At 34.7% G+C, this 26,058-nt stretch overlaps 1 protein-coding gene across 6 annotated transcripts in view; it reads right to left on the reverse strand.

Annotated features, from left to right (window-relative positions):
- The window catches only part of ADGRL2 (adhesion G protein-coupled receptor L2), a 205,152-nt gene that overhangs the window by 147,344 nt on the left and 31,750 nt on the right, over positions 1-26,058 (reverse strand). For all 6 annotated transcript variants that reach the window (XR_011144185.1, XM_068962327.1, XM_068962363.1 and 3 more), the window contains exon 2: positions 22,907-23,079. Coding sequence is in view for 5 of the 6 variants with exons in the window: in XM_068962327.1 (XP_068818428.1) it covers positions 22,907-22,979 (73 nt within the window). In the remaining variant the exon portion in view is untranslated. The remainder of the gene's footprint in view (positions 1-22,906; positions 23,080-26,058) is intronic.

The raw sequence follows: 26,058 nt of genomic DNA on the forward strand, positions 1-26,058 counted from the left end.
TTGATTCCAGCTTGTGCTTCCTCCAGCCCAGCGTTTCTCATGATATATTCTCCATATAAGTTAAATAAGCAGGGTGACAATATACATCCTTGACGTACTCCTTTTCCTATTTGGAATCAGTCTGTTGTTCCATGTCCAGTTCTAACTATTGCTTCCTGACCTGCATACAAGCTTCTCAAGAGGCAGGTCAGGTGGTCTGGTATTACCATCTCTTTCAGAATTTGCCACAGTTTATTGTGATCCACAGAGTCAAAGGCTTTGGCACAGTAAATAAAGCAGAAACAGATGTGTTGCTGGAACTCTCTTGCTTTTTTGATGATCCAAGGATGTTGGCAATCTGATGTCTGGTTCCTCTGCCTTTTCTAAAACCAGCTTGAACACCTGCAAGTTCATGGTTTACGTATTGCTGAAGCCTGGCTTGGAGAATTTTGAGCATTACTTTACTAGCATGTGAGATGAGTGCAACTGTGTGGTAGTTTGAGCATTCTTTGGCATTGCCTTTCTTTGGGATTGGAATGAAAACTGACCTTTTCCAATCCTGTGGCCACTGCTGAGTTTTCCAAATGTGCTGGCATATTGAGTGCAGCACTTTCACAGCATCATCTTTCAGGATTTGAAATAGTTCAACTGGAATTCCATCACCTCCACTAGCCTTGTTCGTAGTGATGCTTCCTAGGGCCCACTTGACTTCACATTCCAGGATGTCTGGTTCTAGGTGAGTGATCACACCATCGTGATTATCTGGGTCGTGAAGATCTTTTTTGTATAGTTCTTCTGTGTATTCTTGCCACCTCTTCTTAATACCTTCTGCTTCTGTTAGTTTCATATCATTTCTGTCCTTTATTAAGCTCATCTTTGCATGAAATGTTCCCTTGGTATCTCTAAGTTTCTTGAAGAGATCTCTAGTCATTCCCATTCTTTTGTTTTCCTCTATTTCATTGCACTGATTGCTAAGGAAGGCTTTCTTATCTCTCCTTGCTATTCTTTGTAACTCTGCATTCATATGGGTATATCTTTCCTTTTGTCCTTTGCTTTTCGCTTCTCTTCTTTTCACAGCTATTTAAGGCCTCCTCAGACAGCCATGTTGCTTTTTTGCATTTCTTTTTCTTGGGGACGGTCTTGATTTCTGTCTCCTGTACAGTGTCATGAACCTCTGTCCATAGTTCACCAAGCACTCTGTGTATCAGATCTAGTTCCTTAAATCGATTTCTCACTTCCACTGTATAGTCATAAGGGAGTTGAGTTACGTCATACCTGAATGGTCTAGTGGTTTTCCCTACTTTCTTCAATTTCAGTCTGAATTTGGCAATAAAGAGTTCATGATCTGAGCCACAGTCAGCTCCTGGTCTTGTTTTTGCTGACTGTATAGAGCTTCTCCATCTTTGGCTGCAAAGAATATAATCAATCTGAGTTCAGTGTTGACCATCTGGGGATGTCCATGAGTAGAGTCTTCTCTAGTGTTGTTGGAAGAGGGTGTTTGCTATGACCAGTGTGTTCTCTTGGCAGAACTCTATTAGCCTTTGCCCAAGGCCAAATCTGCCTGTTATCCAGGTGTTTCCTGACTTCCTACTTTTGCATTCCAGTCCCCTATAATGAAGAGGACATCTTATTTGGGTGTTAGTTCTAAAAGGTCTTGTAGGTTTTCACAGAACCATTAACTTCAGCTTCTTCAGCATTACTGGTCAGGGCTTAGATTATCCATGTTTATTATTTTATAATTAAAGCAAGCTTCATATAGTAGGCTTATGGAATATTAAGACCACATGTGTGTTTAGTAGCTAAGCTGTGTCCAATTCTTTGTGATCCCATGGACCTTAGCCCACCAGGACCCTCAGCGCATGAGATTTCCAAGGCAAGAATACTGGAGTGGGCTGCTATTTCCTTCTCCAGGGGATCTTCCCAATCCAGAGACCAAACCTACCTTTCCTGCATTGTAGGTGGATTCTTTACCACTGGGCTACCAGGGAAGCCCATTATCAAGACCACTGTTGATCAGTCGCTCAGTCATGTCCAACTCTTTGTGACCCCATGGACTGTAGCAGGCCAGGCTTCCCTCTCCTTCACCATCCCCCGGAGCTTGCTCAAATTTATGTCCATTGAGTCCATGATGCCATCTAAACATCTCATCCTCTGTCATCCCCTTCTGTTCCTGCCTCCAATCTTTCCCAGCATCAAGTTCTTTTCTAATGAGTCAGCTCTTTGCATCAGGTGGCCAAAATATTGATGTGAAGAGCCGACTCATAAGACCATATGGAAGGTTAATTGTAAATTTCTAATTCTTATATTTTTTAAATTCTGTATTTATGCCCCTGAGCCCACTATTATTGCTTACATTTTTAATGGTGGTAACGTCATTAAACTGACTATACAAATTGTCCATCAAATCTATTTCTCTTTATATATTTCCTACCTTGATGAATTCTGGATGCAACTAGACTCCCCACATTTATCTCTCATCATTACTTAATATAAACAGCTATTTCTATGAGCACTGAGTTTGCTCTAACTGAAAACAGTCTGGTGCATAGGCACTGGTGAGAAGGCAAACCAACCCAACTATGAGATCGTATCAACAACCTGACACAACTGATCAAGATGTGGGTCTTCAATTCAAGGGCAGCCAGACATGATCCCAAGAACAGTGTATGATATGGCTCCATGAATAGATAGGAGTGAGGCCAATGAGTTTCTCTCTTTTTCAAGAATTTCCCAATTTCGAATTGGGAAACAAGAGGCAATTTCAGGATTAATGAAAAAGCTGAAGATGCATGATGGATCAAGGCTGAATGGATTACACAAGATACCATCCTCAGAAAAAATGTGAGGGAACAGAAACTATGTGTAAGGCAAAGAGAAAAAAAGATAAGGAAAAGAAAGAGCAGAGGGAAAGAAATCCTGTGGTAGTTATGAGAGGGGCAGGCAGATACAAAGGAAACCTACTGCAAATGAGCAGAGTCCCACAGACTCCTACTACACCACATCTTGGATCTGTGCTGGATATGATGACCAGTTTTCTTCCATCTTCTAAATCCCACAGGGCAAGCCAACCAGGCGGTCTCCCTGAATTCAGTCCAGTTTATTTTATTCCCACACACCCATTATTGTCCACTCTTTACTACCAGCAAACTTGAAGAGATAACTCTTTTCCTCATCAGTGATTTACCAAATCTCATCAATTCTCCTTCTGAAATCTCATCAATTCATTCCTTTTTATCTAATTTCACTGGAAATTTTGCCACTGTCTCATCCATTCTCACCTAGATCACAGTCATCTAAATGATCATAAGAAAAAGCATACAAGTGGGCAGACCATAGGATGAATCTAGTTCACAGGTACATTTCATTTACCCCCTCAGTGTTTGAATTAACTGTCAACAATTCAAAGTTGTATTGCCAATAATACATCAATACATAGATGTAACATTTAAAACCAACCTGAGTTTTCTTCAGGGAAAAAAAAAGATCAACTGACATATTCACTTTGACAAAATACCAAAAAATAACAAAATTATCACCTGAAGCTGAGTAGCCTCTGTCTACTTTAGACAAATATGCATTTTCCAGTTTTATTTCATTTGTTTATACTCTACCTACTGCACTTTTCAAGTTAATTGCATGACTCTACAGGAACTTACTCAAAGATCCCTCTGCTTTTCAGCAGTCAACCCATTCAACTTAAATACCTCTAAAACAAAAATCTATTACCTTTCAAATTGTCTGTTAGCTATATGACAAAATAACCTTTGAAATTATCTATTACCTATCTGATAAAATCCTAACTTTTTCACATGATCTGACCCATATCCCATATTCTTCATCCAATGCTATCTCCTGTCACCTCTCACCTTGGAAACACATTGAACCACCTGCAATTTACATTTTTCAGTGGCAATGTTTTTACATATGCTAGTCCCTCTCCCAGAATGCTTCATTCTTCAGCAGGTCAGTTCTTCTGTGTTCAAGTGTCTCTGCCAGAAAAGCTTTAGTTCTCTCTCGTTCCCTTGTAGGTATCATAAAGTACCACAGTTTTTTGTAAGGTTTATTAAAGGCAAGAGCCATGCCTCACATAGCACAGTCCTGGCATGTGGCAAGTGTTCAATAGTTACTAATGAATACATGATTTTTAAACATCGCTTTTGTAAGTGTCAACAGTTATAAAAAGCAGGTATTTCTCTAATTTTGTAATTAATGAAAATGTAAACTCAAGTGAAATAATTCACACAAATTCACATAGCTAATAAAAGTCAGAATTTGAACAAATGACCAAAATTTTCTGCCTTTGAATATACACCCTTTTTCACTTCTATGGGAAACTCTGGTATAAATGTAATTTCAGTATGGGATATGTTAGTGAAAGAAAAAACAGAGACCAAATCAATACAAAAGACAATAATATCTAATTCTAAATCAAAGCTGACAGGATAAATCCTGTGAACTGTTCAGCAGTATCACTGAAATGTGACTGGCTGTCAAAAAGCCATGATAACTTTCACAGTTCTAGGCAAACTAGAAGAAATTTCATAAAAATCTTCACATTTTGAGTACTTAGTACTTCATTATCTTACCATAATGGGAAAATAATTAGAAAAAAGAAAATGAAAAAGCAATCTACAATGGAAAATGTATTAAGAAAATTCAATGCCCAAAGGACAGATAGATCATAAACTCTTTTTAGAAAATTATTTATGACAATCAAAAACACAATTAACAGAACTAATTTAAGAATAATTTTGTGATCCGTTATTAAATTTCAAGAAAAGTAACACTATTGTAAATGCTTCAAGCACAAATTAATTTGAGCAGTACTTAGCAATAGCTTGTGATATAAATTTATAAAACATGAAAAATTCTCTATTTTGCTTTCAACATAAGAGTACTATACAAGACTCTTTCTAAATAAATAAAATAAAACAAGTATTATATCATGTAATAGTAAATCTTCCAGTAAGATCAAAGCATCTGAATAAACAAAAATATTTTTAGTATTTCTTTAACACTTGATTTTATTTCATTTTTTTACAATCCTGGAAAACTTCACTGTTTAGTTATTTTCAGAGACTCAAACACAAAGTCTCATTAAATGTTCTAACCTAAAACCACTCCCAGTTTTTTGCCCTCGCCAGTATCTCCGGGCCAACAAAATACTGACAACTATTGTTTTCATTGCTTTAGGGAGTAAAACCCTGGACAGCAATAATCTTCTTCACAGACGTGGATATAGATCTTTTCAGTGTTCTGTAAGGCATCTCCTTGCCACATAAGCACCTGCAGCCTTGCATTGTCCTGCTAGGCATTCCTAAAACACCTGGGCAAGCTGTTTACCAAAAACATGAGACATTGGAAGAGATGAGGTATAATTAGCAAATAAAACTATTCCTGGCACTCCCTCGACATGAGTGTAGAACTGAGCTCCAAGTCGGCACCTGGTGAAGGGAACTGCTATATGTGATAATTCCAATTTACACATTCAGCACAACATTCTGTCTGCCTGTCAGTTTGAAACAGTTTCCTATTCAGTGATAACAGATACCCCAAAAGAATGCAGTGTCGAAATGCTGACATGAATTTTTTATGCACCAACTAGACCCTCTTTCCTCTGGACCAGCTACATCTGATTTCCTCAAATTTGCAATGGACTGACAGTTGGGCACTTTTCTAAACTCCACCAACAGAAAAACTGAAGTAAGTAGTAGATCTTCCTGCAGAACAAACACCAATAAAGTTTTCTTATGTACCACTAAGAAAAGTAATTTAACGAAGTGGTTAAAAGAAACAAAAATACACTGTGTCAGTGTATATTAATGTATATAGTGTGATATTTTTCAGCTGGAAAATCATAAAAGTATACCTTTCTACAATATATAGAATTTACTAACTTTTTCTCTAAATTGACAGACAGAAACCAAAAGACAGGGAGAGAGACACAGAGACAGCAGAGTAAGCCTGCAAATGCTAAATGAAAAAGAAAGAGAAATTTAACTTTAGGCAGCTTTATTTTCCAGATGCTTTCATACGACCATATTTTGACGAACTATTGATAATATACATAGGCAATTAAGTTAAATGTTATATTTTAACTACCTTCATATTTAAATAAGAAATATATGAACTGTGCTTATGAAGTACTATTGTTTCGTGGTGTTTTTTTTTCTCCTAAATATATACTAGGTTATATACATAAGTATCTCTCCTCTTAACAATCTATACCTTTTTCCTTCCAGGTCATCACTAGGATGATTAACCACCTGTCCCAGGAATGAAGCCATGATACAGCTCAACCATTTCTGGAACTCTCCTATTACATCTACCATTGAAACAGCAACAAAATTCTTTTTTTTCTTTTTTTTTTTTTAAATTCTGAACTTACATCTTAAGAATGGAGTGACTTACTAATACAAATATAAATCAATCAGGAATAAAGTTGATAAAATAATGTTTCAATTCAAGAGACATCTTTATCGTTATAAAACAAGAGGTGATAATCAACTACTAGATGTGAGCCTCAGAAACTAACATTTCTGAAACCAGAAATGAATGCTGAAAATATCAATGAAAATTCCTTAATTTTCTGAGCAAATCTTTTAATTACAAAGTATTTACAGCTACACCATTTAGCCTAACTTCAGTGTTTTATAACTCCCAAGTCTAAGCCAAATGGTTTCTTTTCCAAAATTAATGAGTACAGAAAACACTTTCAGTACTCTGTATGTTTACCGCAACTTCTACTAAACAAAGATTTTGTCTTTTATTTTCCCCCTATGTTAGAGACAGACATAAAACAGATATCTATTTGGTTACTAGAAGAAGAAATGCACAAGCCAAACTCACCAGAATGTTCTAAATGATGAGAGATATTCATTACTCATCACTTTTTAACTGATGCCTTCACAGTTGTTGTTGTTGTTGAGCTGCTAAGTCACGCCCAACTCTTTTGTCACCCTATGGACTGCAGTACGCCAAGGATCCTCTGTCCATGGAAGTTCCCAAGCCTTGGGAATTTCCTAAAAGATGATGCAGTGACAAAGTGCTGCACTTAATATGCCAGCAAATTTGGTAAACTCAGCAGTGGCCACAGGACTGGAAAAGGTCAGTTTTCATTCCAATCCCAAAGAAAGGCAATGCCAAAGAATGCTCAAACTACCACACGACTGCACTCATGTCACACACTAGTAACGTAATGCTCAAAATTCTCCAAGCCAGGCTTCAGCAATACATGAACTGTGAACTTCCAGATGTTCAAGCTGGTTTTTAGAAAAGGCAGAGGATCAAATTGCCAACATCCTTGGATCATCGAAAAAGCAAGAGAGTTCCAGAAAGGCATCTACTTCTGCTTTATTAACTATGCCAAAGCCTTTGACTGTGTGGATCACAATAAACTGTGGAAAATTCTTAAGAGATGGGAATACCAAACCACCTGACCTGCCTCTTGAGAAATCTGTATGCAGGTCAGGAAGCAACGGTTAGAACTGGACATGAAAACCGACTGGATCCAAATAGAAAAAGAAGTACGTCAAGGCTCTATATTTTCACCCTGCTTATTTAACTTATATGCAGAGTAGATCATGAGAAATGCTGTGCTGGATGAAACACAAGCTGGAATCAAGATTGCTGGAAGAAATAATAACCTCAGATGTGCAGATGACACCACCCTTATGGCATAAAGCAAAGAAGAACTAAAGAGCCTCTTGATGAGCGTGAACGAGGAGAGTGAAAAGCTGACATCTGGTTCCATCACTTTATGGCAAATAGATAGGGAAACAGTGTCAGACTTTATTTTGGGGGGCTCCAAAAATCACTGCAGATGGTGATTGCAGCAATGAAATTAAAAGACGCTTACTCCTTGGAAGAAAAGTTATGACCAACCTAGACAGCATATTAGCAAGCAGAGACATTATTTCGCCAAGAAAGGTCTGTCTAGTCAAGGCTGTGGTTTTTCCAGTAGTCATGTATGGATGTGAGAGCTGGGACTATAAAGAAAGCTGAGTGCTGAAGAATTGAGGCTTTTGAACTGTGGTATTGGAGAAGACTCTTGACAGTCCCTTGGACTGCAAAGAGATCCAACCAGTCCATACTAAAGGAGATCAGTCCTGGGTGTTCATTGGAAGGACTGATGTTGAAGCTGAAACTCCAATACTTTGGCCACCTGATGCAAAGAACGGACTCACTGCAAAAGACCCTGATTCTGGGAAAGACTGAAGATGGGAAGAGAAGGGGACGACAGAGGATGAGATGGTTGGATGGCATCTCTGACTCAACGGACATGAGTAGAGTAAACTCTGGGAGTTGGTGACGCACACAGAGGCTGGTGTGCTACAGTCCATGGGGTCGCAAAGAGTTGTACATGACTGAGCAACTGAACTGAACTGAAAGCTCTCAAACCATAGAAAGCAAATGGCAATATTAGCTGGGTTCATCACTGGATTTTGAGAAGTGAAAGTGAAAAGTGAAGGTGAAATCGCTCAGTAATGCCCAACTCTGTGACCCCATGGTATGCAGCCTACCAGGCTCTACCATCCACGGGATCTTCTAGGCAAGAATACTGGAGTGGGTTGCCACTTCCTTCTCCAGGGGATCTTCCTGACCCAGGGATCAAACCTGGGTCTCCAATATTGCAGGCAAACTCTTCACCAACTGAGCTATCAAGGAACCCCTGGATTTTGAGAGGGATGCTCCATTTAGAGAAGAGAGGCCACCATGAGCTGACTTAGATTAAAGTTATTACTCTCCAGATAATTTAATAAGTATCAAAATCATCTAAGAACTGAGGGTTCTGTCAGCAACTAGGGTTTATAGTCAGCTGTTAATCCCAAAAACTCCATTCCTACAAGCCACATACTATGGGTACAGCTACATAATCCTTTCCCATATTCACAAACTTACCACATTGGTTTCAATGATAAATAGTAAAACTGCTATACCATGCATGAAGAATGTTTTTTAAATACTGCTTTGGTACTAACATTCCCTGACTACTTCCAAACTAGTTGAAATATTTTTCCACTGTAGAAAATAAATAATATATAGGTAAAACATTGTCCCTAACTTCAAGGAATTCTCCAAAACATAAAAAGATGTAAGAAATAACCCTTCCCCCCACCACAAAAAAACCCCGTATGTGAACAAAGAAAAGAATTATAAACTGTTATGTGCAGTATAGTAGCCACTAGCCACTTGGGTCTATTTTAAATTAACAAACATTTAAATAAAATAAAAATGTATTTTTCCAGACACATTATTCATATTAATCATTCAGGGGCTCAATAACGACTTGTTAACTAGTGACTTAGTCTACTGAACTGTGCTGCTACATAAGTTTAGAGAATTCCTGTTTAAATTAGAAGAAGTCTCCTTTTAAAGGTACTAGCTTCCAAAAGTTCCCTAAAGAACAAATGAAAATGAATAGGCAGGAGGCTGGAGTATCTTGACATTGTTTTTAAGGAATTATTAGTAATATAGATTGGCTGAAGCTACAGGAGGAAAAACTGCACTCTAAAGTCAAAGTCTAAATTATATGCTACACTTTTTAGATCTTAACTCCGTGAAAAACCGGTCATAGAATTGACAACTGAATAATACACATATAGCATGTAAAGACAATGACTAACATATATGTTCAAAAACTGAAAGTGTTACTTGCTCAGTTGTGTCCAAATCTGCAACCCTATGAACTGTAGCAGGCCAGGCTGCTCTGTCCATAGAATTCTTCAGGACAATAGTACTTCATAAGCACAGTTCATAGATTTCTTATGTAAATATGAAGGTAATAAGAATATACCATTTAACTTAACTGCCTTTATACAGTATCAATAGTTCTTAAAAATATGGTCATATAAAAGTATATGGAAAATAAACCTGCCTAGATTCAAGGTAAATTTCTTTCTTTTTTATTTAGCATTTGCCAGTTTACTCTGCTGTCTCTGTGTGTCTCCCTCCCTCTCTTTCCTTTGCTTTCTCTTGTCAATTTAGAAAAACATGTGAGTAAACTCTCTATATAGTAGAAATGTGTGCTTTTACGGTTTTGGCAGCTGAAAAGTATCACACTATATAGATTAAGACACACTGACAATGATTTTTTTTTTTTTTTTTTTTTTTTTTTACGGCAGCGGGTGCCATAAATTGAACGAAAGGGTAAAGAAGTGGAGGAGAGACAGGATAAAGAGCAGTTGAGGGCTTGGAGGATAGATGACATAGAGAAACTGAGAAGATAGAATGAGAACAGAGCTGCTGGTTCTAAACTCTCTTCAGTATGCTGGACTAACATTTAACAGCTGAGACTAATGAAATGTTAATTGTTAAGCTTCAAAATTATCTTATTGATGCCAACAAACACTTTCTTAATACTTTGCTCTATAACACAGATTAGTAAGGATCCAAAGTGGCATCTAGCATTAACAGTCATAAAGTGGTTTCAGTCTGGAAAAAGTGTTCAAAATTACTGTGAGCTCTGCAGTAGGGAATGTATTTAAAAAGAAAAGTTAAATATGGGTTGTATCTGTGACTGCAGCACAATGTCAACTATCCCTGAATCCTTGCACTTCTTGTATATAGCATTTCAAATTTATAAATGAATCTCTGGTCTGAAATGCATCTTGAAATGCATTCCAAGATACAGAAGAGGTACTGGTCATTTAAGTTATTTATTTGTATTTTTCTTCCAGATCTATTTATTTCAAGCTGTCGAACTACATGTCAAGAATTATAAAGCAAATAAACATTACTTAGGAATATTTCCATTGACATATCTGTCCATGTGTTCAATTCTTCACTACTTCATAAAACATGTAATCTTAAGACACATCAGTGTCTATCTATATGTTTTACAATGAAGTCTATCTTCCCAAAAGACCAAAATATTATTTTAAATTAAAATTAGTTATTTTTTTTAAACAAAATTTCTAGAAACATTTGTTTGGACCTTGTCAGAAGGGTTTCACTTTTACATCATTACATTTTAACTTGCCTAATCAGTCGAACAAAAGTACTTTATGTAAAATGATTCTTTTAGTTGCCTTAGCTACAAATCCCTACAGGATATTATAATTGAAATCTACTCACGTGTAAGTTAGGAATAATTATGGCCCCAAATTAAGACAAACACAAAGTTAATTCAAATAGTCAGCTACTGCCATTTAAATGGTTATGGAGTTTTACTATTGCTTAACATTTCTGACTGCTTTTAAATGTACTTTGTTCTTTTAGTCTGTATTTAGTATTTTCGTACAAATAGAAATGGCATCAAGAAGCAAAGATTCACCAGCCTTTAGACTAGAGTCACACCTATATCCAATCTTTTGTCACTAAAGGTTTTCCACTCAATCTTTGCTATCAGTCAATTAACAACACAATTGAAAGAATGATGTGGCAGCTCTCAAAGGTAAGCTTTCTGGTAAATAAAGCAGGATCACAGAATCTACACTGAGTGCCATTATTGCAACAAAAGTAAGAGCTTTTGAAAGCTAACAGGGATAGTCTCTATTTGCCTAAACTCTAAAACAAAGCTAAGGATTAAATGAGCTTCCTGTCCTAAGGAAACAAAAGGGAAAAGATAAGGTCTAAAATCCATACCTGAAGGAGGGGCTGCAAAGGCACGCCTCAGCTTTCCTAATGACTTGCTAATCAGTGTCAAGTGATAAATACAGTGAAAGTTTAAATTATTACCGTGCTTTTTCAGTCTTTCAGAGTTCTGGGTAGTTAATCATTTTCAATAATCGTTTGTACTTTTAAAGAGAAATAATGACATTTTTATAAGAAAGGTATGCCCGTGGCTGTATAACTTCTGAAGATTATTTGAAAGTTGCAGAGAGTTAGCAACATTGGTCCTTCTGTAAGACATTATTTATACTTCAAACTAAAGTCAATCAGTACAGTTTTTAATGTTCAATAGTAGCAATTTGAAGAGCTCTGAAATAAGCGATTTTTTTTATCTTCATCAAGTTAAACAATGTTAGGCAATATACTTTCAAGTATTTCTGAAATATTCTAAATGACAACCTCATGAGTTAAAAACATACACCAATGATCTGAGGCTAAATATTAAGTTCCACAAAAAGAAAAATGGACTGGCAATAACTAGAGTTTGGCAAAAGAATAATCTTGGCAGGACTGTTTCTTCATTAGCAAAATGAAAACTTACTAACTAATCTCCAAGTTGTGATTTTAAGTCTAAAATTCCTCAATTCCACCAAAAATTTTTTGTAAAACTATTTTGATCTCTAAAATCCTATATAGAATTCTCTCTGTTTAAAATTTGCTGTGCACTTACCTTTTAACTGGCTTTAGAAAGCTAATGAACCTAATGAACTTCATGAATAAATAAATGTAATTTGTGATCTGTATTATCATAAAGCCAAAATAAATTAGATGAGTAACTTTATCTCTGACAGGAAAAGAAAAAAATCATTAGATGATCTTAAGTAGAGCTGTTTTTGATAACAGGTTTACATTCAATACTCAATAGGTTTAACATCCTTACTTTTATGATATGTCAAGGTAATACTGAAGTGAAAATGACAATTCTTAGTTTTTGAAACACATTGACTTTGAAAAGTTAGTAAAGTATAAACTTTTCCTAAATGAATTAATAATATACACTTTGTAATACATGACTTTATAATGGTACTTTAAGTAATAACAGTTATAGTAAAATGCTATTTAAATGATGTTTCCAAGTAACAGAATGAAAGTAGGCCAGATCAATGGGGAATAGAGGAACATATGAGGGACAAAGGGTCAAACTGCATTGTTACTCAGGGATTTTTCAATACAAATCATCAGATAAAAGATCAGTAGAAAGCATACAAAATAGGTCTAAAAGTGTAACAAAACGCAGAAAAGTTCAGTAGAAAGTTCCAAGGTAGCTTAGTTCCTTTTTTAAATAAAATGAATTATAAAATTGAAAGTGATAATATTTTTATATTTCAATTGTGCTGTTAAGTAAGGTGTAAGACACAAACTTCAATTTGCAAAAGTAGAAATCACTGTCATGCATAACCTGATTCTCTAGACTAAATATTTTAATACCTAAAACTCCTTGATCCAGATGTCCTCTCACAGATCAGCAGCCTCAGGATCACCTTGGAGGTTATTAGAAATGCAGAGTCTCAAGGACCATTCCAGATTCCAGAATCAAAATCTACATATTAACAGCTTCTCCAAGTAAATTAAGGAATTTCCTGCTGGCTCAATGGTAAAGAATCAGCCTACAATGTGGGAGGACTTGGGTTCAACCCCTGGGTTGGGAAGATCCCCTAGAGGAGGGCATGGCAACCCACTCTATTATTCTTGCCTGGAGAATCCCCAAGGACAGAGGAGCCTAGCAGGCTATGGTTCATGGGGTGGTAAAGAGTTGGACACAACTGAGCAACTAACACATCACACATAAAGAATCAGACACAACTGATCAACTAAACAACAAAGTGAATTTGTATGTAGATTTAAATTTTGAGGAGCACTGGTACAGATAAAGAAGATTAAAAACATCCAGCAAGACCTCCCTGATATTTCTTCTCTTGTACACATCCCTTCCTGAACCTTCCTCTCCCTGTATCAAAATACACATTCTGCTTTCCTAGATGAGTCTTCCTGTCCTAGCACTGGATCCCATTTTCCTTCCTTCTGCTAGGGAGACCTGGGTTCGATCCCTGGGTTGGGAAGATCCCCTTAAGAAGAGAAAGGCTACCCACTCCAGGATTCTAGCCTGGAGAATTCCATGGACTGTATAGTCCTTGGGGTTGCAAAGAGTCAGACACAATTGAGAGAATTTCACTTTCACTACAAAGAATCAAAAAAGAAAACTATAAAAAGTACTTTCTTTAAACAATAGAATGCACTTAACCTATACCACTTCTCTTTCACTTTACTTACAACTTTTGAATCAATCTGCCACCATCAACCACTTCACAGCTAGTACAGCCACTATGGAGAACAGTGTGGAGATTCCTTAAAAAATTGCAAATAGAACTGCCTTATGACCCAGCAATCCCACTGCTGGGCATACACACCGAGGAAACCAGAATTGAAAGAGACACATGTACCCCAATGTTCATCGCAGCACTGTTTATAATAGCCAGGACATGGAAACAACCTAGATGTCCATCAGCAGATGAATGGATAAGAAAGCTTTGGTACATGTACACAATGGAGTATTACTCAGCCGTTAAAAAGAATTCATTTGAATCAGTTCTGATGAGATGGATGAAACTGGAGCTGATTATACAGAGTGAAGTAAGCCAGAAAGAAAAACACCAATACAGTATACTAACACATATATATGGAATTTAGAAAGATAGCAATGACGACTCTGTATGCAAGACAGGAAAAAAGACACAGCTGTGTATAACGGACTTTTGGACTCAGAGGGAGAGGGAGAGGGTGGGATGATTTGGGAGAATGGCATTCTATCATGTATACTATCATGTAAGAATTGAATCGCCAGTCTATGTCTGACGCAGGATACAGCATGCTTGGGGCTGGTTCATGGGGATGACCCACAGAGATGTTATGGGGAGAGAGGTGGGAGGGGGGTTCATGTTTGGGAACACATGTAAGAATTAAAGATTTTAAAATTAAATTAAAAAAAATTAATTAATAATAATAAAAAAAAAGTGGGTCGCTTAAAATCCAACAAAGAGCTCTCTCCCACTACCAACAGCAACGCCCCATCAACGCTTTTTAATGTGTTTGACTAAGTTATTAAGTCCCGGACACTCTTACTAACATATTATATTGATTCTAATCAAAACTTAAATTTAGTATCAGGCATATGTACTGCCTAGTTTAGGTTTTAGTACTACAAAGAAAAAAAGAAAAATCAGTAAGTGGAGAGATAACTAATGATTAATACAAACAGACACACACACACATTAGATAGGTATAAAGCAATATAAGAAATACTCTATAAATAGCCAGCAAAATAAAAGAGAATTTTACTTAATCATTTTTGATTAAATCCTTATATGCAAAACAAAATTCTACTTTATCTGAATCCCTCTATTGTCTCCACAAAATTATTGTGTTTCTTGATATTCTAAAATTCTCAAAATAAAGATTATCACTACAGGATATTTCAAAAAGTATTTTAATCACTAATGTCCTATTTTTTGCTTGCCAGTCTCTCTCTCTCTCTTACACAGCAAAAATTCCTTAAAAACAAACTTTATTAAACAGACTATGCAAAAACAAATCATTTCAGTAGCATTATAATTGGAATCAGAACAGTAACATTTTCATCCATAGTTCAATTTGTGTAAAATAAATTATGTTTTTCCCTCCTTTTTTAAAAAACTATTTTCCATTACCATTTTTTAATTTGGGTATGTCCCAAATTCATCTACTTTCTTAGTTAAAATCTGATTCATTTCAAATGATTTAATATTTGTCTATCCTCTTTAAAATAAACTGAAACCTTAGCTCTCACCTTATAACAAAGTTATTTCCTAATGATTGAAATTTTAAATAAAAGCATTTAAGAAACACAGGGAAATGCAAGTGAATAAACATTTAATCTCAAGATTTTTAAGTGGAAAAATAATGGAAGACTTCAGAGAAGAAAAGAGCAAAATATCAAAAAGTTAGAAAAGGGGAAAAGGGAATAAATAAAGCAAATCAAGTAAAATATTGATAACTGTTACATCTGTGGCTAGTGTTATTTTATAAAATTCTTCTATTTGAAATTTTCTTTTAAAATTAAGCAATATGAATTAAAAGGCAAGTACAATTTTTATAATAAAAATGACAAAATGATATCATCAAAGAATTTTAAAAATAAGAATAGCTATAACAACTTAAACAGAAAAATTGGGAAAGGTAATGAACAAAAAATTCACATCAAAATCACAATCGGTCAATAAGTAAATCCAAATAAAATGGAAAAAAAATGTAAAATGTTTTTGTTCTCACAACTATCTCTCAAATTGCAAATTTAATTTACAATAAGATATTTCTTTTTTTTTACTTGACTATTAATTCTTTTAAAAATGTGAAATCAATGCCAATGAAGCACATAAACTGATATTTCACAGATTAGTAATCAAAGTGAACATGGGTATAACCTTTCCAAAAACTAGTTTGGAATATATACACATGCCTGATATAATAATCAGAGTTCTAGAAATTCACTCCCAGAAAATGAGCAAATATGATGAAAAAATTTATACAGATATTTAATTTACTTAAAAGAAATTTCATTCAAATGGCCAACAGATAGAGAGGGACTATTAAATCAGTTTTGACATACACATGATAAATTACAACACAACTGTTAAAATCTTTTATCTATATATATAATGACAAGGTAATACAAATTATGACAATAAAGTAGAAAATCAGTATATGGAAAGGAAGAACCTCATTTTGTTTTATACATTGTAATTTTGTTTTATCATGTGTTTGGGGGGAAACAAAGGGAACTGTATGGTGGTTAGTTATATTTAGGTCCTAGAATTATGAACAGTTTTAAATCCTTAACTTTCTTATTTTCTATCCTTTCTCAATGAGAATGTATTCAGGTGAAAGGGAAAACTTTTAAGAAAAATAAACCTTCAAAGCAAGAACAATGGTGAACATAAAAGTCAAATTCAGTAGAGTCCCATGCTGCTAAGGAAGGATTGTAAATGTTGTTTTGGTTCCTAAAGAGCTAAAGCTCTAAAGCTCTGATATGGAATTCCCTTCTCAGCCTTACATTTTAGCCAAAAGAGCCCAGGGCCAAGGCTAGGTATTCTCCTGGAATCACTCCTCTCAAGTTGACAAAGGAGTTCAAGAAAAGGGTTGAAAGATGTCATGAGATATTCACTAATCCACATTGATGTCTAATAAACGTAGGCTGCACGGCTGTCATATGTCATTCTCTGTCATTGTAGGAGGGGAAAAGAAAATAAAGAGTATCATAGGGTACCAAGCATATGTTTCAGTAAGACACTCCCTTAGTAACGTGTCAGATAAGTAGTTCTTAGAGAAATAGCGGCTCTACATTAATACTCATATGTGCTCAATTATTTATATTATCTTATTCTCTAATACCACAGTACATAAAAAAGTGAAAAGGCATATTAATTCCAAAAGATTCATCAAAACTGAAATTACTTCAGAGTAATGAACACAATTACCATTCAGCAAAATTAAGGTGCTCTATATGCCTCCTATGCTTTTAATTAAGCCACCTTTAATATACTATTATTTCAAACTATAACAATAACTGTGATAAATGTCTAATGTGAATATAAAATCAATATTTCAAAAATTCACTTTTGTATGGACAAATTTATGACCACTTTACTTTAGCAAATTACTTCATAATACATTTATTAAATAAATAAATTAAAGATTTATTAAATAAATTAAACAAATAAATCTTTTGCAGTCTTTCCAGTCAGAATACAAAAGTTTGCAAATATTAAACAGCCAAGCAATAAAGTGTTATAGAGGTATGTTGCGTGGCTGTTGTGTGTAACACACTGATTTATAACACTTTTCCACCAGCAATAGACTTATTAGTGAATCAACAGAGATCATGGACAAATTAACCTTTTCCAAATACTGGAAAAAGAAGCAAGAGAGGATTAATTTTAGAGTGGAAAAAGAGAAGAAAAAGTAAGAAGAAAAAAATATCAACAACCAAGCACTAGAACTTAATCTCCATGTATATTAAATATGCATATTTGGACACTGAATATTGGTATCTAAAAATCACCAAAGTATATTCCAAAGTAACTTTCTTAAAGATGCTAATGTTTCCAACAAATAGTAATCTTTTTTTTTTTTTAATTTTGAGTCATAATCAGAATCGGTAAAATCCTAGTAGGAGTACTCTGCAGCATTTGGTTTTTAAAAGATCAGAAGCAATTTAATATAATGTGTGAGTGGCATTAATATTTATATTTTTGATACAGAATTATCTCACTACTTATGTAGAAGAAATCTGCTGCAAACAAATTAACCCTGCACACATATAACACAATAAAGAATATTTAAAGTGTCCTAAAGAGTCAGACACGACTGAGTGACTGAACTGAACTGAACTGAAGAGCAATATAGCTAGATACTTTCTTAAGGAATAAAGTCACACTCATCTGCACTAAAAATATAAATCAAATCATTTAAAAAATGCTTTGTGTCAAATCAGTGTTAATTTACATAATTTGCAAATTTTAAAAATAAGATGATATTCGCCATGCAGTGAACATAGATATGCTGTACAATTCCTATTAATTTAATGGGAGTTAGTTTAATAGGAGTGATACAGCCAAATCCCCATGTACCTTTTGAAAATTTATCTCCTAGCTTTAAACTAATCACATATTCTGAAATGAACAAAAGTAGTCAATTTTGCTAAACTGGGAATCTAAAGTCCCTACAGTAAGTCAATTCAGTATTATCATTTCAATAGCTATATAGTGAATCCCAACAACAACAAAAAAGAAAAAAGTTATAACAATGAGAAGAGACAAACTGAAGCAAGGTGTTAGCAGTGTTGAAAATATAACATTCACCCTCAACAGAAAATATGTTCTATTTTTTTCAATCTCAAGTCAATTTTCCACTTGTTTGCTTTCTCAGTACAAAGTTTAAAAAGAGGAAAAAAAAAAGAATCCCCTTTTGAAGCCTAAAATTATGCCCAAGGAGCCTGATCAGAGGGATAAAGAATCATATGAAAATGTATAGATAACTGGTTACCACTTCTGAATCACAGTGAATTAAATCATAACTTTTTCTGAAAAAACCTTTTAAAGTTAGTTTATATCCACACCCATGTTGCCATATACCTTACCTCAACCACCCATACACATATACTATCACCGTGGTTCTTAATTGTGATGCTGAGCTACATCAGCCTCATCCCAGAAATTTGTCAGAAATGCAAATATGTGGGCCCTCCCCCCAAGAACTTCTAGGTGATTCATCTGCTCCTCAAGTTTAAGAACCACTGCAGTACTTTATTCCACATCCATGCTATTTTCTGTGTTGTTTTTTTCTCTACTACCATGCTCATGATTGTCTTTACCAAGCTTGTTCAGCCCATATTGAGGTTCAGTTCAAGAATCAACATCACCTCAGGCTAGAAGCATTTCCAGACACATACATACCCACTCAACTACCCTTTATCCCAATGCTTCTGAAATAGCACCATCATGGCACTTATCACTCTATTATTACAACTGTTTAAAGCTTTCAACTAATGAGACTATGACCCTCTTTAAAGATTTATGCTATTTGTGTGATGGATATAGAGCACTTTCCATAAGTCAGGCATTGTTCTAGTCACTTGCATTTCAATGAATAACAAAAAAGATCCTTGCCCTTGTGAAGGTGACTTTCTGTGTGTGTGTAAATATAAATTCTGAACAGCACATTATATGTATCTACCAATAAAAGAATGAAAGATTAAAAGGAATAAATAAATAGAGGTCTGAAAAAATATTTATGGGCCAAAACAGGTTTTTAAAATTCGTATGTGACCCCTAGATCAACTTTTTTCCTGCCGCCTAACTAGATCCTACAGCCAAACGTTTTTTACTGAGACATCATTAACACAAAAGTCACTGTAAAATGTTATTAGAAAAATTAAAATATAAAAGCTGCTAAGGTACTACTTCTACAGCTATGTTCTTAAATTTTCTTAATGTGTGTGTGTATATATATATATGTATGTATATAAATATTTGAAGCTCTATCTGGCATATCTGGCATAATAGTTTCTTTGAAATAAGGATAAGCAACAATATAATCTGAGTTAATTAACTAAAATTTCAACTAATAAAATCTAATTACATACTCACTGCATAAAGAATTCAACCTGATATCCATATTGCCTCCTTTGCGGAAGAACTGCTATTATTTGTAACTTGTCACTTTGGCAAGCGTTCATATATCTTGACTTATACTTGCTAGGGCTCCATTATATAGCATAATTTAATTCTCCGGGACACAAAAATTCAATTTACTTTCCTACTTTCTGATACATGATTCCACAGTGGGTTACTAGTCTTATAAAAACTGGCAAAAGAACCAAAGCACAACAAAACGTATTTTTGAAAGGTTTGAGGTTAGTTCTCTGGGAGTAAAATAAATTCTTAAAAAAACTTAAGAGTATTTTCTGTTTTTTTATAATCATTTTTCTTGAAAATTTTAAACATAACTTTCAAAAATACACAGGAAAGACTTGCAAGGATAAACAATAAAATATTGTTCCTACTTTGTAAAAATCAGTAAATTTTAATGGATGAAACTTTATTAAACAGTGGCTGATAAAAAAATGGAGACAGCAATATAAGATAAGCTAATTCTAACAATTAAACCTTTATACAATTAGCTTTTACCATGGTAAAACACACAAAAATAAACTTAGTGATTTGCTCTTTAACATGCACACAAAACATGACATAACTATAATATATGCCTGGACTGAGAACAAATATGTAATGCCTCCTTGCATATTTCATATACAGATATTATATGAATTAACCTTTCATATACAGACATGTAAAACAAATCTAAAAGTATGTTAAGTCTTTAAAATCAAATACTAAGGTAAAACACTTCTGTAAACAGAAGAAAAGAAAGCCTTGAAAAGGAAGGCACGGTCCCTGGCTGAACACAATACACAGGCATTTTTGTTTGTTTGTTTTTTTAGTCTAAATTAGTTGCTACTACTTAAAAATCTAATGTCTGGTTTCTATTGAAAAATCCAAAGATTGGCAAAAGCAGGCTAAATACTGGAAAGGCAATCATGGGTCCCCCGGCAAGCACTTTCCTGCCTGTTGTAGACCTCCAGTAGTTATTTCAGGTTTAGACCTCCGCACAAGACCATGAACTCCTCAAGAGAAGGGACCGTGCCTTGCACATGTCTGAACCCTAAACAACTGGCTCAATTTAGTCACACAATGAGGAAAAAGGAAAGAAACCACCTAAAAGCCTTATCTGAGTTTATCAGCAAAGATTCAGGAGCTGACACAAAAAGTGCTCATTTCTGTAAGATCTAAAAAGGTAACAATCACGTAAGGGACCCAAAGAAACTCAATGGCTAAAAGGTTAATTTTATATCTTCTTTCCTGTGCTCTCATACCTAACTTTGATAGGTTTTCTCTATAGGTGTTCATAGAGCATTATCTGCTGGCTGGCAATAAAGGTCTATCATGTCACATAAAACTTTTTCTAAGACAAAACCATGTGACACCTGAACAATGTTGTTAACAGTACGGTGTGCAGTAACTGTGTGTACTCTCACAGCTAGCAGTGGGTTCCTCCCAGGTTCTTTTTACCTGCAGGAGGGAACTGCTTCAAAAGTAACACCCCTTGGCCTCATGTACCAAAAAATGAAATTCTCTTAACAGCAGATATTAATCCTGACCTAATAGGTGACACTAGAAATAAAACCGCAGTATCTCATGAAAAAGTCACTAGTTTGCTAGCCCCCTGCTAAGTTAAGCAACTGTGTCAGTAAAGTGGTCTCTATCTTGATTGGAAATTTTTTTATTATGTGGACTAATGAGCCATTGATCCACACCTAGAATCTTTTTAAATGTATAAAAACATTCAAACATAACAGCACGAATTCAGTTAGTTTCCTCCCCCCCCAAAAAAACAGATGCAAAACTATCCACGAAACACAAGATTTTCATAATTTCAAGCCAGAGATTGATATTATTAACTCAGTTTCTGCTCATTGTTTATCATTACAGTACTATTCATTCAGACACTACATTTTAATGTTAGATTTGATGTATCTTTCAATTCTGATGTAAAGAGCAATATCTTCTGAAAATAAAATACTAACCCATTTGCAACTTTCATGTGTGACATAAACCCAGGAGAGCATTATTTACTTCCTGAACACAAAAGTTCTTATTTCAAAATTTTTCTCAACTTGTTATTTATCTAAATTATATTATTAAGTTATATCAATATACTGAAAGTAGGGGCTAGAACAGAAAAATGGTAACATTTTGAAGCTTATAACAAAGACACTGGAATAATAATCTACTATCTATTAGTTGATAGTATGCCTCTTTTTTCCCCACCTACTATTTTGTTAATAGGTATAAATGGGGTAGGACCATTTAAAAGTACATATAAAGCCAATTTTAAAATTCTAAGACATTTTCTTCAAGAATACTTAATTGTGACAAAAAATCCATTACATTTTACATGCATTTCTCAGAGATTGTACATTTCTTTCACAGATTTTGCATATTGAATACAATGACTATCACTACCAACTAGCCATAAAATTAACATATTTTAGCGCTACATTAACTTCTGACCTACTCTGTAAAAAAGCACCTGAAAGAATGTCATTTTCACATGGAAATAATACGTAAGATTAAAAAAATAATGGATACCAGAAAATCCATATAGTAATTATGGTTTCAATTAGTTCATTAACCCTCTAAGTGTATTCTTTTCTTCAAAAATCAGGTCTGTCTTCAAAAAGATAATATGAGAAAGGAAGCACTAATGAAAAACAACTTTTTCCAGAAAATTAAAAAAAAAATTATTTGTAAGTTTTAGAACAATGACCACACACTTAAGAAGCAGACAAAACTAAAGACAAAATGAAAGAGTTATCATGAAATATTTTCAATTTGACTGGAAAAAATTAGTCAATAAATATAAAATATATACCAAAGCAAAGCTTTTGGTTAGTTCTCTCAGATTATTTATAATGATTATATTTATAAATATATGTAAAATATAAATTTAGACTTCTAGCACTTTCTATAATACACAACTATGTAAAAAAAATAATTCAATCATCAGAAAAAGAATTATGATATTCAGGAAATCTATTTAATGCTTAATTCTAAAATAACAAAAAATATTCATTCTAGTCACTCCTATAATATGTTAAAAAAAGACTGAATATTTTAAGTTCTCCTGAACTTAAAAAGTAAAAATTTAAACTGTATCTTACCTTCTGTATTCGGTAAGAAGCTGATTATAATGATAAACCACAGACTTCGCATTCTGCAACCAGAAGACACCATTATTGATCCCTTTAAATATTTTCTTTGTATTCCTTAATGAATCTAGTTATAAATGCCCAGCTTCATCGAACCCAGCAGTCTGCATCATTGATCCTCATATCTGAAAAACAAACAAATCCATCATTCACTCTATGGTCCTGCAATGTCACAAAAAATGAAAAAACAATAGCAACAACTCCCCTCTTTCCAACCTTTCTTCTCCTCCTTCTCCGAAGCATAAAAAAAGGCATATATTTTGATTCTATATTCAACAGGAAACTGCTCCTATACACTAGATATCTGAGGCTTGCATTCTGAAAACAAAGCCCCCCAAATTAAAGGTAATCAGAACATATGAATGCACATAGTAGTTATATAATTTCCCAAAGATGAACTTTTCTTGTAAAGATTAAAGTTATTCCAGAATAACTGTCTTTCAATGACACATAGTAGTCATTTTACCAGTTTTAATATATTAATACAATACCTACAACAAAATTTCATAAATACATATACCTTGCTTCAAGTGATGGTAACAGTAGTATTATCTACTATTTTACCCTATTATCTAGTAAAGTAGATTACAGATATAATGAGTTTATTTTCCTACTCAAGGGTGTACAATTTTTAATATATGGTTGTAGCTTGCATAATTATGGCATTCCAAACACTACACTGCAAACTGTTATTTATCTGACTGCTAGTTATTCATAGAAATCATTTAATAATGTGATTGTCTCTTAAATATTTAAAGTTTAGATTTTCATATATCAGTTTTTCTTATAGCAAAACTTAGTAAGGTCAAACCCATGTCCTTGAGTAGTTTAACCCATCCACTGGACCCAAATAAAAACCTAGACCATAATGGTTATATATCTCCAAATTTGCATCACCATCACTAAAATGAAGAGCCAAGTCTAATTCTGACTAGCCTTTAAGTGCCCAGTTCTTTAACTGAAGAGGAAAAAAACAACTCAGGTGTGATTTAATCAGCATGTCTACGTTCCCAGGGTCACAGGAAACCAGATTATTTGCTAGGTTCTATTGCAGTGTTTTACTCCTTTCTAGCATAGCATGACGAGTCAGAGTAAATACCATAAATACCAGCCTTACAATATACACACTATGAAGGCAGTTCCCAAACACAGCCAGCCTCCTCATCTAGAGTCTAATTGGAAAGAAATTACAAATTCTTCCTATAAAGTTTTCCCAAGCTCTCCTTAACCTTTTGCAAATAGTTTTCTAAACTGAAGCAGTGATGGGTATACCTACCAACATTATGAGGTTGTGTCCATAACTCAAAATGAACTCTTACATAATTTAGATGCTATCTCTAAAGCATAAAGAAAATTTAAAATATCAAATTTCCCCTAGATAATGTTGAACTTTTTATTTCACAGTAGTTAAGGTATTCTGAATTTGCTACATGCTTAATGCATCATGCTGCTGTGCTTAGTCACTCAGTTGTGTCCAACTCTTTGCAACCCCAAGGACTGCAGTCCTCCAGGCTCCTCTGGCCATAGGGATTCTCCAGGCGAGAATACTCAGTGGGTTGCCATGTCCTCCTCCAGGATATCTTTCCAACCCAGGGATCTAACCCAGTTCTCCCGCATTACAGGTGGATTCTTTACCATCTGAGCCACCAGGGAAGCCCAAGAATACTGAAGTGGATTGCGTATCCCTTCTCCAAAGGAACTTCCCCACAGGAATCAAACCAGCGTCTCCTGAATTGCAGGGAGATTCTTTACCAGCAGAGGTACCTGGGAAACCCTTTAATGCACCATATGTGATTCTATTATAGCAGGTCACTATATTATCAGTTTCCTACAATGTAACTTCAATGGAAAGAGTCAGATTCTAAATGGTTTGGAACACTGATCAAGCTATAAAGTCACTATCTTGCTTTGCCAACAAACATACCAGAAAGAACATAAAAAACTAATCTGAAGCTATTATCTAGTGTTTATATATGAAGATTCACAGACCTACAAAAGGAATTAGCAAGACAGTCTATAATGAGTTTATTTTATCATGCCTATAGTTTGAGATAAAGTTGTTTCCCTATATACACTCCATGATCCATAACCAACCTAGTTTTTTCAGCTCTCTCTAAAACCAGTGAAGACAAAATTAGGCATCATAATAAGAGGAATCAGAACTGGCTTACCTAGTTCTAAGAACACCTCAGATGTTCTTAGAAATAAAACAATAACAAAAGGAAAAGCAAGCTTCCTCCTCAATATGCCAAAAATACACAAAGAAAAAAGATATATCAAAAATTAATCTGATAGAGAACACATGGCATACAACCCTGCAAAACTGGCTGGCTCTCTATTCATTTTTCACCGTGAGCTCCCAAAGAATATTCAAAAGACAAAACCGAAAGTAAATGTTTGTTTCGTTTACAACTGCTGTACAAAGTACCTGCCTTAAAACTGCAAGCTATTTTATATAAAGCACAAACAGAAGTCATTAGATAATTTCATGGCCTGTCACATTTAAAAGGCCATCATAAATAGTTTCTTAAATCCCACAGACTGGTCAATGATTGTATCAAGCAATTAGAATAATTTTAATATGTGGAAGAGGCGCATTAATGTTACTTGCAGTAATTAAGTCAGCCTTTGGAATGCTCCCAGTTCAAGCAAAGAATCCTGACTAACCAGATTTTGGTTATAATAGGTACTTTTATCTCAATGAACTAATGCATATGGGCTGCTTGCCTACATGCACAACTCTTGAACACATTTCCACTTTCTTCAAGCAACTCAAGATCAGTCTGTCTTTGGTCACTGGCTATTTGAAAGAGTCCTTGTTTGTGGGAAGAAATAGAAGGAAGAAATCAGGGACTGATGACTGCCTTGTAGGAAACAGCTGCCAAGATAGGAAAACCTCTGTTAGTTAAGGGAAAAGGAGGAGGAAACCACACAAGCCAGACCTCTTTTGTGGTCTCTGGCCGGGATAGAACATTTTATGAACTGATTTAACTATACTAAAATTTCAGTGTATTCTTGAGGTTTAAATGTGAAACACAATTTTAAAAATACACTCCAGTCAATTATAAGACTTAGTACAAATGACTGTTTCTAACAGAAAGAGA

Source organism: Capricornis sumatraensis, chromosome 2 (assembly GCF_032405125.1).
Source record: "Capricornis sumatraensis isolate serow.1 chromosome 2, serow.2, whole genome shotgun sequence".
Classification (NCBI taxonomy): domain Eukaryota; kingdom Metazoa; phylum Chordata; class Mammalia; order Artiodactyla; family Bovidae; genus Capricornis; species Capricornis sumatraensis.